Source organism: Podarcis liolepis (genome assembly GCF_965112155.1).
Source record: "Podarcis liolepis genome assembly, chromosome: 10".
NCBI lineage: Eukaryota > Metazoa > Chordata > Lepidosauria > Squamata > Lacertidae > Podarcis > Podarcis liolepis.
Genome location: NC_139562.1, coordinates 49,472,336 through 49,487,228, shown reverse-complemented (window position 1 = coordinate 49,487,228; position 14,893 = coordinate 49,472,336). Strand labels below are relative to the sequence as shown.

The 14,893-nt window shown below is 46.8% G+C and overlaps 1 protein-coding gene across 3 annotated transcripts in view; it reads left to right on the top strand.

Moving 5' to 3' along the window:
• The window catches only part of TMEM117 (transmembrane protein 117), a 226,963-nt gene that overhangs the window by 37,632 nt on the left and 174,438 nt on the right, over positions 1-14,893 (top strand). For all 3 annotated transcript variants that reach the window (XM_083463616.1, XM_083463617.1, XM_083463618.1), the window contains exon 3: positions 3,107-3,239. In XM_083463616.1, the coding sequence (XP_083319742.1) occupies positions 3,107-3,239 (133 nt within the window). The remainder of the gene's footprint in view (positions 1-3,106; positions 3,240-14,893) is intronic.

Here is a 14,893-nt window from a genome sequence, read left to right as displayed (position 1 = left end):
TTTCCATCACAAGGTGGCATTGCAAAGGTTTACTCGTTCCAACTTCTCTTGTGGTCGTTTTTAGTATTTAATCTCTGTGGTTTGATATTCTCTGTGGTTTGATATTCACATTTTAAAAAATGGTAAAAGGTAAAGGACCCCTGGAGGGTTAAGTCCAGTCAAAGGCGACTATGGGATTTCAGGCCGAGGGAGACGGCTTTTGTCCACAGACAGCTTTCTGGGTCATGTGGCCAGCATGACTAAACCAATTCTGGCACAACAGAACACCGTGACAGAAACCAGAGCACACAGAAGCGCCGTTTACCTTCCCACCACAGTGGTACCTATTTATCTACTTGCACTGGCGTGTTTTCAAACTGCTAGGTTGGCAGAAACTGGGACAGAGCAACAGGAGCTCACTCCATTGTGGAGATTCGAACCGCTGACCTTCCGATTGGCAAGCCCAAGAGGCTCAGTGGTTTAGACCACAGCACCACCCATGTTCCTGATTGATATTCATATAATTGCCATAGAAATTCTCTTCCTGATGTGTTAGCTTGTTACTTGCAGGGAAGTGTTGCTTCTGTACATGAGAAGGTTTTTCAAAAGGAGTATTTCAACCTGCTGTCTGACGTGGCACAACCTACCTTGCTGTCCCAGGACCCTTCTACCTCATTGGACTGCCACACGTGTCAATCTGGGCTTAGTTCTACTAAAATCAATTAAAATTCAAGCACCACAGGTCATGGTTTGAACCACCTGCTTTTTTGTGTTAACCAATTAGCTTCCTGAAATAGAAGCATTTCAATGAAAGCCATTAGCGTAAGCTGCTTTGTAGCCCCTTTAAGTATTTTTCATTGTGAGAAATGATTCTATTTTAGATGCTTGTTCTCCCTGACTTGCCTCCTGAAGCATCGCTCATGGCACTTAGCCATCACTTACTTATACATTGCCTCATTAGGAAGAAGTGGTATGTTAACTTTTCAGCGTTAAATAATGTCAGCACTCAGCCTACTTTCCCCCCTTTTTGGGTTAACACTGCTCTCTAAGTAGGGTAATCACATTGCAGGAAGAGACTTCTACCATGGCCATATATGAAACCAAAAGGGCCTGGGCTGGGGCTTGGGGAGAAATCGTTAAGATGGGAATACAGTATAACCGTAGCTCTAACTCAGTAAAAGAAGCCTTTAGCTTTTTCACAGAGAATAAAATATGCTGTAGATATCCAGTTAGGATGGAGATTAATGACTTTATTCTTAGCATACCACCAAGGTGAATGCTGTCAGGAGGTCTAATTACTCTTCTGTGTGGCTGAGTTGCCACAATAAACATTCTTTTGTTGCGTTTCCCATCAAATACATTCTCCGCTAACAGGACTCTTAAACCCAGTTCAAACTGAGTTGAAGTAGTTCTCTTGGGTTGCAGTTCTAAACTTGCTCGCACAGGAGTAAGTGCCATATCATTCAATGTGGCTTACCTCTGAATAGGTACGGATGAGATTGCGCTGTTGCAAGTCTGGGGGTGGGGCAAGGTGAGCAGCCAATGGCATTTTATCTCTCTCATTTGATCAACTTGAATCGACCCAGGGCCTACATGCTAGCGAGACTGAATGTGCTACTCTGAGCAACACAACAGAGGAGAGTCCAGGAAGTATTACTCGTAGAGAGACTATGCCCTTGTGGACAGAGACAAATCACACATGTTATTTTGCACTGCCCCTGGTATCAGATAATACAATCCAAGTTTATTAATCAGTTGGTTGTTAGCAGGGAGTGGCATTCAGGCGAATGTAAGGTAGCCTTCCTTACGCTTACTCAGCATGCAGATAGCAATCAGGTTTCTGCAACATGCACAGAGGATTCCTAAATGTTATACAGCACTAATCTAAGTGTTAAAAAGGTAAAGGTAAAGGGACCCCTGACCATTAGGTCCAGTCGTGACCAACTCTGGGGTTGCGGTGTTTATCTCGCTTTATTGGCCGAGGGAGCCAGCATACAGCTTCCGGGTCATGTGGCCAGCATGACTAAGCCGCTTCTGGCGAACCAGAGCAGCACACAGAAATGCCGTTTACCTTCCCGGAGCGGTACCTGTTTATCTACTTGTACTTTGATGTGCTTTCAAACTGCTAGGTGGGCAGAAGCTGGGACAGAGCAACGGGAGCTCACGCCATCACGGGGATTCAAACTGCCGGCCTTCTGATCGGCAAGTCCTAGGCTCTGTGGTTTAACCCACAGCGCCACCCGCATCCCAAATCTAAGCGTTAGATGCAGGTTTTTGTTTAGCTGGTGATATATAATGATGCTGAAAAGCAGATACTGTATTGCCCAGCCCTAGTCATGGGTGGGATGGCAGAGTTGAAGGACACACCCCAGCCAGACCAAAACACTCAAAGTAGGGCCAGAAGCAGGTGTGACTAGGGAAGGGTTGTGCCCTGAGGAGAGACGTGGAAGGGCCACTTTCAGCCCCCAGCCCCAGGCCACATCCATTAAACTTGCACATTTACTGAAATACCCATGAACACATGTATACTAGCTTGAGGAACTTTGGCCGAGGGAACAGCAGAACTTTGGAATCCAAATTATTCCTTTGGAAGTCAGCAGTCCAAATTATCCAAGCAACCCAGAAGCTGCCTCACCCACACACCCACTTGTTCTTCCTAGTATAATATCTCAACAGGCCCAACAAGAAAATACTATGATGTGGGAAGGAGTGTGTGCCAGGCCACAGCAGGAGCTTTGGAGCCAACGTTCTGCGCGTCTCGTTCTGTGGGAGCCACAAGCCAATTCTTTCATTCACACAGAATCAACAAAAACTGCACCATTCCAAAAACGCTTTGCAGTCAAATGTATGCATGAATGTGACACGAGTTTTCCAAGCCACATCACAACCGCCGGGAAGGGGTATCTCTGTTTATCGTGTAAACAGATGCCTTACAATGGAGCCGCCGACCATATTATTCGCCAGACCTGCGCATTTGCATGTTTATTGGAGTTTGGTTCAATCATTGAACCTCCTAGGCAAATATAGACCTGCCACCTGTGTTTTCTCCCTCTCGTATTAGAGCAGTGGAAAACCTGTTGGGCGAACATTTGTTTTAACATGTTTCTTAACCATCTTCTCATTGCAGGCCAATTACTCCGATTGAAAATGTTCCGCGAGGACCACGGGTCTTGGATGACAATGTTCTTCAGCACCATCCTCTTCCTCTTTATTTTTTCTCACATATACAATCTGTGTCTCCTTATGGCAGGTTATATGGGGTAAGTTGTGTTTCCCTAAACCATATCCTCTTAATTAGCTCTTTTGGGTGCCGTAACAGATTGGTCACTGCGTAGCTAACAGAGAGCCTATGGTCCTCCAAATGTTCTGAGACTCCAACTCCCACCGGTCCCAGCCAGCATGACCAATAGTTAGGGATTATGAGAGCTGCAGTCCAGAAAACATACTGCGTGTGACAGCTCTGCATTGCGGAGTGAATCAGATTCATTCCTATCCTTGAATATGGCACAAATATTTTCATACCTGAAAATTGCAACTTGAGTGGTGAATACAACTTGAGTTCCTGGAGGTGTGTATGTGGTTGCTGTTGTTGTTTTAATGCTCATCAGTTTCTGGCATATGGCTAGAAAAGAAGTGAAGGACACGGGCCTGCTGATTTCAGGCTATCATGTCTTTTAAATTTTACTAGGGGGTGGCACCCACCTGCATTCCCCTGCCTCCTGCTCCACATTTTCTCCCTCTTTCTATGTTTCACAAACACACACACAACCTGCATCACAACCCTCCCAGACCCTGCAATTGGGGGACACCAGGGCAGTAAAGGAATACCCAGGGCAGCCCCAGAAGACATCTAACTTGGGGTCACCTCAAACATAGCAGTGCCTCTTTGCAGGTGACCTATTTTATTCCATGAGCCCACCAGTCAAGTATGGCAGCTCATCAGGAACTTGTTACATTCCCTTGTTTTTGCTTATTAGCTGGGACAATAAAATGGGGAGCAGTGGGGGAAGGAGTAAACGGAACGTGTCAAGAAAATGGCATGAATTTTGTTGAGGTTACTTCTGGTCAAACATGGTGTGTGCTGCTTTTGGGGAAGCTGTCTTTCCTTTTTCCTTTTTTCTAGTGCTCTTTTCTGAAGGGGGATTATATTTAAAGCAGCCCTGCTGCTGAATGGGGAAGCTTTCCCCCTTCAAAAACACACAAACAAACCAATAAACCAAACCAAACATGGTGTTTTATAAACAATGAAAGGAAACACACATTTTTTTGAGGATTCGAAATACCAGAGAAGCCATTATATGCAGCGGCGCACAGGAGGGACCAGGGGCTGGGTGTGAAGAGTGCACAAAAGCTGCCACACCAGCCGAACCCTTGCCACTGGGTGGGCATGGGGCACAGGGGGTTCATGGGCCACACTGTGCTGCGTACCTGTGCAGGGGGGAGCCCATCTGGCCTTGGCAGACAGGCAGGGTGGGGATCCCGATGGGGTTGTGCACCCTCAAAACCATGTGCCTGGGGCTACAGCCCCACTAGCTCTCCCCACGCTATGGCCCTGGTTATATGTTAGCATCTCAACAGACTCTCTCTGAGGACACATCACCCTGGCTGAAACTTAGCAGGTCTTGGCCTTCTCACTGTCTGCCAAAAGTGAGGGCTGTCTGCCACAAGGGGGCTGCCTAAGTGCCTCTGTCCCCATCGTTCTGCCAGGACACTGAGGTCCAGCTCCGAGGGCCTTCTGGCGGTTTCCCCACTGCAAGAAGTGAGGTTACAGGGAACCAGGCAGAGGGCCTTGTCGGTAGTGGAACACCCTCCCATCATATGTCAAGGAAATAAACAACTCTCTGACTTTTAGAAGACATCTGAAAGCAGCCCTGTTTAGGGAAGATTTTAATGTTTGATGTTTTATCGTGTTTTCAATATTCTGTTGGGAGCCGCCCAGAGTGGCTGGGGAAACCCAGCCAGATGGGTGGGAAGCAAACAAACAAACAAACAAACAAACAAACAAACAAACAAACAAACAAATGTGCGGGGCTCACAAGATGGTCCCTATGGACACATACCCTTTGATGCTCACAAGACCCCTTGCCCCTTCTGGATTTTAATTTAAAAAACTCCAGAGTTTTACAAAACTCTTTGCTTCTCTGATTGGGGAGCATTGCCTGTTTCCCCCCCTTTTTTGTGGTGTGGTGGAGTGGTGTAGCCTGTTGTTTGTTTAATAATAATAATAATAATAATAATAATAATAATAATAAATTTTATTTATACCCCACCCTCCCCAGCCAAGTCGCCTAACAACCAATAATAAAAACAAGTTGATTGAAATACAATTTAAAAAACAACATTAAAATACAACATTAAAACATTAGGATGCAGCCTCTTCACAGGAGGAGAAAGGAAAAAGAAAGAGGGGGAGGGAATCAAACTGATTCTAAGGCCAGGTGGAACAACTCTTTTTAGAGAGAGGATAACTCTGAGAATTCCCAAGGTTCTGTGAAATGCACATTTTGTAGTGCACACAACAAGGATCCCTCCCAAATGCGCCATTGGACCCAAAGTGTTTGGGCACCCCGATCTACACCATCTCAACGTGTATTGAGGAATCAGGGCAAAATGTATTAATATCAGATCATTATATTTCAGGAGACATTGTACACTGCCACAGAAGTATGAGTTGGCAGTTAAGGCACCATCATCTAAAACAGGGCAAGGAATCCAAAACCTATCTGCCTTGCAAAACACTGGGATGAAATCCAAACTGCCTTCTAAAATCAGCTCACAAAATCCTTTCCCACATCATATGGGTGTGTTCTCATTCACCAGCATATTTCTGGGAAGAACCACAAGAGGGCAGCAAAAGGCTTTCAAAATCAGAAGAGCGGATGTATATTTTGGGACTTCAAAAGGGTTCAACATTTAGAAAGCTGTGAATGGTGATCAGTGTTGCTTACCATTCATAGAGGCGCGTACTGTGAAGAGTCAGAAATCCAGTAATACGATCCTATAGAGAACTTCTCCCAAATTATAATGTTCTTTGTGGTTTCCTATATTTTTTATCTTTCTTTTTTTAAAAAAGAATTTAATTAGAATGGAGTTACTCTTGAAGAATTACGGTATTCAAGACAGGCTGGTAATGTGGCTTGTTATTTCAGTTATGGTTCTGAGTCATTGCTTTTCTTCTTCTTCTTCTAAAAAAGTATCACTAATTGCCTCTATGTGGTGGGGTTGGGCCAGAATTCATCATGTCTGTCAGAAAAGAAAGGAGATGGTTATAGGTCTAGCTGAAAAGAACTGGGTGACATCTCACCCCTTCTAAGCCCACTTTGAGCAATAAGCTGTTAGCCACCCAGTGGCGTAGCATGGGGGGTGCAGGGGGGGCCGGCCGCAACATCTGGGGGTTAGGGTTAGGGGGCGGAAATCCACGGGTTAGGGGGCGCAAATCCACGGGTTAGGGGGCGCAAATTACTTGCCTTGCCCCGGGTGCTGACAACCCACGCTACGCCACTGTAGCCACCCAGAAATCACGGGGTGGGGGATATATCAATCTCAGAGGATATTTAGGGAAGCTTTTAATGTTTGATGTATTACTGTATTTTAATATTTGGTTGGAAGCTGCCCAGAGTGGCTGGGGAAGCCCAGCCAGATGGGCTGGGTATAAATAATAAATTATTATTATTATTATTATTATTATTATTATTATTATTATTATTATTATGCTCTGTAGCAGACCTTACCTAACAATGAAAAGTTTCAAAGAGTAAAGTCATCCAACTGGAATCCATTAGCACATTTAGAACCCATTAACATATTTGCCAGGGGGAAGTTTATTTATACTGTTGATCTTGCCACGTCGGTCGGTTCATTACCAGCAGCTACTGGTTGCCAGCCTGCTTGGATCATATCCGTCAGATCGAATCGGAAATTTGCACTCGGAAATTGTAATGTGATGCATCTCTGTTTGCCTCCTGTGCTGCTTCATTTTTTGGGCTCTCTTTATTAAAAGAACACACATCTCGAATATTTCTTCTACTCTTTCTACCCCTCCCCCTTCTCTTGTGTGTGTATTTGATAAAAGCCTGTTAAAGCTTATAAAGGTAAAGGGACCCCTGACCATTAGGTCCAGTTGTGACCGACTCTGGGGTTGCGGCGCTCATCTTGCTTTATTGGCCGAGGGAGCTGGCGTACAGCTTCTAGGTTATGTGGCCAGCATTACTAAGCCACTTCTGGTGAACCAGAGCAGCGCATGGAAACACCGTTTACCTTCCCGCTGCAGCGGTACGTGCTTTTGAACTGCTAGGTTGGCAGGAGCAGGGACTGAGCAACGGGAGCTCACCCCGTCGCAGGGATTTGAACCGCCAACCTTCTAATAGGCAAGTCCTAGGCTCTGTCGTTTAACCCACAGCGCCACCCATATATAAAGCTTATACGCCATGATAAATTTCTTAGGAGGCGTCGCTAACCAAGTGCTCCCTCTCCAGAACAAAACCCACTGAAATTAGTGGACCTTAGTTAGGCATGTTTATTGACTTCACTGGCTCTGCTTTAAGTCGGACTAACATTGGGCACATCTTTTAAGATGCCCCAAGGCTCTGTTTTGGTTCCCTCCCTTCCTTTTGGAGTTATGCAGAAAGGAGCAAACCATTAAGGAAATTATGACTCTAGAGCAGTAGTACCCAGTTAGCTAAGGATTGTAGACCCGTTGTTTTTCAAAAGCCGAGCCACGGACACCTACTTTTGAAAATTTTGATATCTCTGTGGTAGTATTTTTTTATGTGAAAAAGACCACCTGGGGTCTTTGGACCGCCAATTGGAAAACATTGCTCTAGAGGAGGAGCAGGGAATCCACACTCGCCAATACCAGTAAAAGAAAATGGGGTGTCCAGGCCACTTCATAGGCCTCTGCCTCAGATTTACATCAAGGTGTTGCCTGGGGTTACCATGGCAACACCTCACGTTTCTTTTGGAATGTACTTGGATTGTACGGACAGCATTTTCAAGGTTTTGCTCCTTTTTATGAAAGCAATATTACCACATTCCCCACAGGTGATGTTTCCCCCCCCTTTTCCTGAGGAAATTTACAGCTTCTCAAACTTGAGAGCCTATAGATGATACACTGCAGCTCCCTGAAAGCGTTTACACTCTCATTCAGTCAAGGTTTCCTTTGTGCAGAGAGAGACCAGAGAAACTGATTCCCTCGCATGTCAGAGCCCAGCTGAAGCCAGCAGATGATGCCACCTATTCCTGTTGCTTTAGCCATTGTTCTATGCAGCACTCAAGATAAGAGCAGGCAAATTTAATTGTATATACGCATTTAAAAAATCAATAAGATTCTTAATTAACTACAAAAATCCCTTGCAACCTTGAGGTCCCCCCCCAAAAATAATATGATATTCAAGATTGCCGAAAGAGAAATAATGTGAAGCTTTCATAATGTGACTATGCTCAAATTGGATATTCAAGGTTGAAATTATTGTTCCTATTTTGAAATTGTAGCAGGAGGTTTCAGCCAAGATTAACTGGGTTATTATGAACATTTAAATCTCCCCATTTTTATTGGTTTGTTTGTTTTACCTACCACATTTAAACATCGATTAATGATTCGTGTTTCTAAGCAGTGTACATAAAAACAGGCTGCAGAAAATGAGGCAATAGAACCATCAAAAGTTATCACAGACTGACCACTTCCTGAAAATGTCTGCTGGAACAAGTCTTAGTGCAAGTCTCATACACTTGAAATTCAGCAAGAAGATGCCTGTCTAATATCAGCTGGGAGGAAGACCAACAGGTTACAAACTGTGCATCTGAACCATGGGGAACGACCAACAGATCTCAGTGATTGAGCCTCAATATATTTGGACCCATGTTGGTAAGGCCTTGCCTTGCAGATCAATGAATGATTTGAATCTGACTCAATAATATAGGGACAATTTTTAAGCATCAAGGTTATGTGGTGCTGGTAGTCTGTCCCCATTAGCTGTCTGGCCACAGTATTTTGCCCCAGCTGAAGCTTCCAGAACAGATGCAAGGGTGGCCCCATGTGGTGTACATTGCAGTAATCAAGTCTTGAGGTTAGAAATGCATGAATCAGCATCGCCAGACTATCCTTGTCCTTGGGGATTTTACCCCATTTTACTTATGTGGATCTGCACATACTAGTTAACTCTGAGTCCAGTGATCTGATTTAACTGGGCTTTGACATTTATTTATATATGTCTGTCTGTCTGTCTATCTATCCCACCTCTTCCCCAGAACTAGTAACTCAAGGCAGCTCACATAAATTAAAACAAATGCACATAAAACACACATAGCTTACACACGCACAAAGCTACAGTACAGTTAAAAACCAGTTAAACTACCCGAAGGAGCGTCTCCACCCCCATTGTTCTGCCCAGACACTGAGGTCCAGTGCCGAGGGCCTTCTGGCGGTTCCCTCACTGTGAGAAGCCAAGTTACAGGGAACCAGGCAGAGGGCCTTCTCGGTAGTGGCACCCGCCCTGTGGGACGCCCTCCCACCAGATGTCAAAGAGAAAAACAACTACCAGACTTTTAGAAGACATCTCAAGGCAGCCCTGTTCAGGGAAGCTTTTAATGTTTAATAGGTTATTGTATTTTAATATTCTGTTGGAAGCTGCCCAGAGTGGCTGGGGAAACCCAGTCAGATGGGTGGGGTATAAATAAATTATTATTATTATTATTATTATTATTATTATTATTATTATTATATCTACAGAATTACAATAATGTAAAAAAACCAAATACAGTGGTACCCCGCAAGACGAACGCCTCGCAAGACGGAAAACCCGCTAGACGAAAGGGTTTTCCGTTTTGGAGGCGCTTCGCAAAACGAATTTCCCTATGGGCTTGCTTCGCAAGACGACAGCCCATAGGGAAATCTCTGGGACAGCGGGGAAGCGCAGCGCGTCTTCCCCACTGTCCTCGGACCTCCTCCCCCCCCCCCGCCCGGCATCAGAACGAAGCTCCGATGCCGGGAGGTGGGGGGGAAAAGCCTCCTTCCCCCGCCCGGCATCAGAGCGAAGCTCCGATGCCGGGCGGTGGGGGGGAAAAGCCTCCTTCCCCCGCCCGGCATCACAGCGAAGCTCCGATGCCGGGAGGTGGGGGGGGGAAAGCCTCCTTCCCCCGCCCGGCATCAGAGCGAAGCTCCGATGCCGGGAGGTGGGGAGGAAAAGCCTCCTTCCCCCGCCCGGCATCAGAGCGAAGCTCCGATGCCGGGAGGTGGGGGGGAAAAGCCTCCTTCCCCCGCCCGGCATCAGAGCGAAGCTCCGATGCCGGGAGGTGGGGGGGAAAAGCCTCCTTCCCCCGCCCGGCATCACAGCGAAGCTCCGATGCCGGGAGGTGGGGGGGAAAAGCCTCCTTCCCCCGCCCGGCATCACAGCGAAGCTCAGATGCCGGGAGGTGGGGGGGAAAAGCCTCCTTCCCCCGCCCGGCATCACAGCGAAGCTCCGATGCCGGGCGGTGGGGGGGAAAAGCCTCCTTCCCCCGCCCGGCATCACAGCGAAGCTCCGATGCCGGGCGGTGGGGGGGAAAAGCCTCCTTCCCCCGCCCGGCATCACAGCGAAGCTCCGATGCCGGGCGGTGGGGGGGAAAAGCCTCCTTCCCCCGCCCGGCATCACAGCGAAGCTCCGATGCCGGGCGGTGGGGGGGGAAAGCCTCCTTCCCCCGCCCGGCATCACAGCGAAGCTCCGATGCCGGGCGGTGGGGGGGAAAAGCCTCCTTCCCCCGCCCGGCATCACAGCGAAGCTCCGATGCCGGGCGGTGGGGGGGAAAAGCCTCCTTCCCCCGCCCGGCATCACAGCGAAGCTCCGATACCGGGCGGTGGGGGGGAAAAGCCTCCTTCCCCCGCCCGGCATCAGAGCGAAGCTCCGATGCCCGGAGGTGGGGGGGAAAAGCCTCCTTCCCCCGCCCGGCATCAGAACGAAGCTCCGATGCCGGGGCGGGGGGAAGCCTTCTCCCGCCGCCCGGCATCGGATGGCTTTCCTGAAGACTTGGGGTGGGAGGAGGGTTTTCCTTCCCACCGCCAACATTCAGAATGCTGTTCTGAATGTTGGCGGTGCGGAGGAAAAACCCTCCTCCCACGCAAGCCCCGGGAACAGAGGGAAAGCGCTGCGCGCCTTCCCCTCTGTTCCCGTACCTGTCCTGAAGGCTTGCGGTGGGGAGAAAAGCCCTTCTCTGCACCGCCAGCCTGGCAAGCGGTTTCCCTAGGAACGCATTAATTGATTTTCAATGCATTCCTATGGGAAACCGTGCTTCGCAAGACGAAAAACTCGCAAGAAGAAAAAACTTGCGGAACCAATTAATTTCGTCTTGCGAGGCACCACTGTATGTTAAAATGCAGTGGGTAGTGTTAAGATATCCCATCCTGTGCTCCTTAGAGGAAGGGTGAAATGCAGTCAATAATGCAATGGGTATAGAATATGTCAAAACACTTGTGAGGAACAAGCTAGCTGTGTCCTGAAAGTTGGGAGATGTGTCTCTGGAAAGCTGAGAGAAAGGGGGAAGGGAACAGACTGGGTTTGGATATATTTGATTTTGGTGATGGCTTCTAAATGTCTTGTGCCCTTAGGAGCAACCCATATGCAAAAACTTTCCCTTAATGTACAGTTCTGGGTCCTTGTGACAGAGGGACCTAGAGAACTATTCTTTTCCTCCTGCTCCCAGGCCTGGCTGCATGTGACAACAAGCTGGGCCATGCTGCAGATTACAAAATGGCGCCTAATTAGCAGAGCCACTGGCTGGACAGACAAATGGCTGTCAGATAGCTATTCTGAGGTGGCAAATTCACACTATCCAGGTATATTTGTGACAGCTCCCCCCCCCATACACACATACATACATGCACATGCATGTTGTGCACATGTGTTCAAATTTTTATGCACGTTCCTAATGTTTGATACTGGTTAGGTATAAAAATGTTGCAGAGATTCTTTGCTAATGTTGCAGAACAGATGCTTTATCCATGACAGACAAAAAAAAGGAGTTATAGAAATAGATGGGGCAACTGAATAGGAAGCAGGAGCTGCCGTCGAAACTCTTGGGAACTAGCAAATGTCACCTTGACCATTGTTCTAGCTGATTGCTGCTATAGCCTCTGCCCCATTGCTGCAAGTGGAAGCAAAAATGAAAATTACAGTGTTGGAACCTATTAAAATTGAAGTAACCTAGTGGGAGGGGGGGGGGAAAGGAGAATTATGTGGTCCATTTGAAAATATTTTTATCAGACTAGAGGAAGGAAGGGAGGGAGGGATGGAGGAACAATGGCATTGGGTAAATCATTGTAATGCTGCCTTTACTTCCTTTGTGCTGCTTAAATGGGAATAAATTAGAACAAAATTGGCAGCTGTTGGAAAGTTTTTAGCAGCCTGAATAAGTGCTATATTGATTGATAAGTGGTGGTGGACTCCAGTGAGGGTTTTAGCAGTAAAAATGCTCATGAAGCATTGGTACCTAATTATCCGCAGTAATGGAGAAGCTGCTCTTAAATTTGTTGTGAAATAGATGGAGTAGGGTTTCGGGTCTGCATCGCCTTTTTAGAGATGTCTGGTGATAGGGCTAGGCTGCACAACTTGTGGCTTGCCAAGTCAAATTATGTAAGATCTGTTAAGAGGTGGGAAGAGCTCCCTTGTTTTTTCTTGCTGCCTGCCACTGTGGGAAGCTGTCAAGCATCTGATACACCCACAATACATGACTGGCAGTCAGGAGTTCAGTTTGATGGCTCACATGTTGGTGTCTTGTGAGCATTTGCACCAGGGCTGCTCATGTAGCTGAGCACCCCTGCTCAAATTCGTGTCACCACGATTACAGTGGTACCTCTGGTTGCGAACGGGATCCGTTCTGGAGGCCCGTTCGCAACATGAAAGGAATGCAATCCGCAGCAGCGCATGCGCAGGTTGCGATTAGCCGCTTCTGCGCATGCGCGCGATGTCATTTTGCGCGTCTGTGCATGTGCGAGCGGCGAAACCCGGAAGTAACCCTTTCTGGTACTTCTGGGTCGCCACAGGACGCAACCTGAAAAAACGTAACATGAAGCAAAGTAACACGAGGTATGACTGTACTCTCTGGGCTTGATTTTGCTGCCCTTTTCCCTTTCCTTGTGGCAACCCCACCCAGCCTTCCCCCTTGTCGCTAAATGACACAAGGAGCATAAATGTTCCCTAGAGGGTAAGATTTCCTGATGCAGTGTTGTAAAACCTCACCACAACCAAATCAGAATGAAATGTTCAATAAACAAGTTGTCTGGAGGTAGCCACAGTTGCTGTGATCCGAAAGTGGCTTGTGCTGAGGTAACAGGGGTGGCAAAGTCTTGCGATTAGACGTGACACAAGCTTGTCGTATTAAGCTTCCTTTCCATGACAGTCCCTTTATGAAGAGATTTACTGTGTCAGAAATGCATGTCTGATCTGTTTCATTTTTTGTGTGCACGGAATTAAGGTATTCCGTTTTTGGTCAAGAAGGCGCATTGCACTGAAGCATAGCTTGCACCGCACAGAGCTGGCAGAAAGTGAACCAGATGATGAATACTGGGCTGTGTGTGTGACATAAGAACTCCTTTGTGTAGCCATTTGCTTATTTTCCAGATGCTTCCCAAAGAAACCTCTTCAGCAAAGGGCTCCATTAGAAAGAGAGGGGGACGTTGTTGCAGCTTCCATCTCTCTTTAATTCAGAGATATTAATGGACTACAACTCCCATTAACCTTGACCACTGGCCATGTCTGCTGGGCCGAATGGGAGTTGTAGCCTAACAACATCTGGAGGATACCACGTGAGCAACTCCTACGTCAGGGCTAATGCAGCTGCTGAACCTTCTGCATGTACTGTAACTCAGAAGCACTACCACTGTGAACAATGGCCCTTCCCCTAGGTCAGGGTTTTCCAAACTTGGATCTCCAGCAATTTTTGAAGTACAACTCCCATTGTCCCTAGCTAGCGGGACCAGTGGTCAGGGATGATGGGAACTGTAGTCCAAAACCAGCTGGGGAGCCCCAAGTCTGGGAAACCCTGCCCTATACCATGCTTAGTGGAAAGGTGTTCTGCCACACAATTTTTCCCAAAACAACAACAACAAACCTATGGTTATGTGAAACATACTCAATAAACACACAAGACATAACCGGCTGTACTTTTGAATGAATAAGGTATACTATTCATTGTATCAAATTGTAGATTTCAACAGAAGTCTCATAAAGTTTGATGGAAAAAGCAGAAGACCCAGTGGATCAGTTCATGCATAAGGTCCATACATGTATAAGTATCTATTCCACCTGTCTGTTGCAACCACTACAATGCTATAAGATCCACTATCCTGTAATATTACATATGAGCCTGTTCTACTGATGAAGCCTAGGATGGTGAAACAAGGCTAATATTCTGGAAATCCTTGTATTAGACTATTTGAAAGGATTCTGTGGAACTGTGACAACCCTTCATGTGGATTATTGGACTCTATGAACAGACAGGTGGAATAGATACTTATAGATGTATGAACCTTATGCATGAACTGACTAGAGAATAACTGATCCACTGGGTCTTCTGCTTTTTTCATTGAACTTTATGAGACTTCTGTTGAAATCTACAATTTGATACAATGAATAGTATACCTTATTTATTCAAAAGTACAGCCGGTAACATCTTGTGTGTTTATACACCTTTTCCCTTCTAAAAATTAGCACCCTAAAGGCAGTCAAGGCACAATGTATGTGGCTTCCTTAAAGTCTTTGTCCTTTCTGCATAGCCAGCTCGGTGTCAACAAGAACTTTATTCAGCACAGTTCCAATGCACAGGGCAAGGGGCGGGGATGCATGGCTGGTGGAGCAGTGGTAGCTGCAATGTTGCAACCCTGGCACCACAAAACCTGTGCATGCTAGTGTCGTCCTGGCATAGCCACCACTCTATAGCACCCTCA